Genomic DNA, 2,199 nt, shown 5'->3' with positions numbered 1-2,199 from the left:
GTCCCAGCCGAGGATCTGTGAGAGGAGGGCCGTGTTGCTAATAATTGCAACAGGAAGGCACCTGGTTTGTCCCAGGATGATGATGTCCCAGTAGCCGGCTCTTCGTCCCTAAATCCCACAGCGCTTTACAGGTCAGTGTCATTATCCCCACTGTACAGCGAGGGAAACTGAGGCACGGAGTGGGGAAGTCACGCAGCAGGCCAACAGACCTGGGCTCTGTCTGCTCGGCCTCGCAGGGCAGGGATTCCTTCTACACAGTGAACGGCAGAGGCCTTTGATGCAGAAGGGAAGTGGGTATGGGGCCTAGACATGCTCAGCGGTGGGTTCCAGTCCTGACCTGATCATGTCATGAGGTTGGTGCTTTCCAGCTTGGTCCTGGCCCCAGAGAGAGGATCCCGGGCAGCGGGGGGTGGGGAGGGCGGCTCTGGGAAGATGTGGATCTGGGAAGATGACCCAGGAGTCCTGACTCCCAGCCCCATGCTCCAACCCACTGGACCCCAGCACCAGGGATAGAACCCAGGAGTCCTGCCTTCCTAACCCACTGGACTGCCCCACAGTCAAGTCAGTCTGTGCGTGCTGGGGGTGGGTGACTGCTGGGATCACAGCTTGGAGCAGCAAATCTGGCTGCGCCCAAGGCCTCTGCATTGCTCCTGGGGCTGCCCCGGCGTCAGCTTCTCCGTTCGTCGGTAGAAGACCTTCCTGGCCAAGGGGGGCAGGGAGCAGACGCCCCAGAGGCGGGCCAGGAACCTGCGGCAGGAGTGCTGGACAGCGGAGGAGGAGAAGTAGAAGATGACGGGATCCAGGCTGGCGTTGAAGGTGCTCAGGAGCAGGGCCTTGTCCCTCCAGGCCGGGCTGGCCCGCTGGACGAAGCCCACCACGTGGGAGACGTTGTAGGGTGTGAAGCAGACGATGAAGACAGCGAGGGTGGCGGCCACCAAGCCCACGGCCCGCTGCTTCTTCCCCCGGCGGATATGGGGCGAGGAGACCACCACCCACATGAAGCCGCAGTAGCAGAAGGAGGTGAGCAAGGAGGGCACCAGGAAGAGGACGATGCCCAGCTCCAGGCGCATGGGGAGCAGCACCCGCAGCTGGCTGGGGGTGAAGTCATCGTAGCAGAGGTCCCTGGAGGAGGCGAAGGCGCTGGTGCCGTTGGCCGGCCCGCTGCCTGGCTGCAGCTCGGTCACGTAGACGATGCTGCAGTGGGCCAAGGAACACATCCACAGGCCCAGGCTGGCCAGGATGGCATAGGCGGGTCGGCGCCGCAGCTTGTAGAGGATGGGGTAGGCCGCGGCCAGGTAGCGCTCCACGCTGACGGCCGTCAGGAAGAGGGTGCTGGAGTAGATGGTGCTGAAGTAGAAGAGGCCGCTGAGGGGGCAGAGGAAGGCGGGCAGCGGCCAGCGCCCGGCCCCGGCCTCGGCCACCTTGAAGGGCAGGAAGGCCAGGAAGCAGAGGTCGGAGAGGGTGAGGTTGAGCAGGAGGATGCAGTTGGGGGTGGCCTTGCGCCGCAGCTTGCGGATGAGGGCGTGCAGGGCCAGCAGGTTGGTGGGGAAGCCGGTCAGGATGGTCAGCAGGTAGATGGAGAGGTACAGGGCGCGCTCCTCGGGCTGCGGGGCCATGCTGGGGGCATCGCACCTGGGGAGAGAGGGGGGCAGGGTCAGCGTGGGACGTGGGGCCTTTCCCCTCTTGGGGGCGCCGGCTCAATGGGGGCAGGGAACGGGACATGGGGCCTTTTCCAACTAGGGGGCGCCGGCTCCCATCTAGCCTGTGGGAGACGGGCTGGCTCGGGGGCGGGAGAGGCAGGGAATGGGACATGGGGCCTATCCCCTCCAGGAGGCACTGGCTCCTATCCAGCCCCAGGACGGGGACTGTCTGGCTCAGGGGCTGAGATCTGAGTAGCCAGCGGAGTATTTTGCTTGGCTACCAAACCTGCTTTAATTCAGGCCTTAGTGGCCCAGGCTTGGCAGTCACTCGCACCCCTCGCTCCTTCCCTCCCCACCCCACCGGAGCACAGCTGGGGCATGACAACCTGCAGGAGCGGGGGCCACGCCAAGATCCCGAACACCCTGGGGGAACCCAACCACCCTAGCCAAGATGTGTCCTGCCCCTGCTCTGCCCAGCCCCATCGCTCTCTCTTGGCCATGGGGGGGGGAGCTCATTCCCCCTCCCCCCCGTCGGCATGCACCCCCCCCATGCACTTCC

The 2,199-nt window shown here is 65.0% G+C and overlaps 1 protein-coding gene across 1 annotated transcript; it reads right to left on the bottom strand.

Annotated features, from left to right (window-relative positions):
- Positions 1-599: 599 nt before the first annotated feature.
- Positions 600-1,616, bottom strand: LOC144279814 (free fatty acid receptor 3-like). Its single transcript, XM_077841488.1, has one exon. The coding sequence runs from the start codon at positions 1,614-1,616 to the stop codon at positions 600-602; it is 1,017 nt and encodes a 338-aa protein (XP_077697614.1).
- Between the last annotated feature and the right edge of the window lie 583 nt (positions 1,617-2,199).

Source organism: Eretmochelys imbricata, chromosome 24 (assembly GCF_965152235.1).
Source record: "Eretmochelys imbricata isolate rEreImb1 chromosome 24, rEreImb1.hap1, whole genome shotgun sequence".
NCBI classification, from domain to species: domain Eukaryota; kingdom Metazoa; phylum Chordata; order Testudines; family Cheloniidae; genus Eretmochelys; species Eretmochelys imbricata.
The sequence above is the reverse complement of the archived record's forward strand: the minus strand, read 5'-3'. Positions and strand labels throughout refer to the sequence as shown.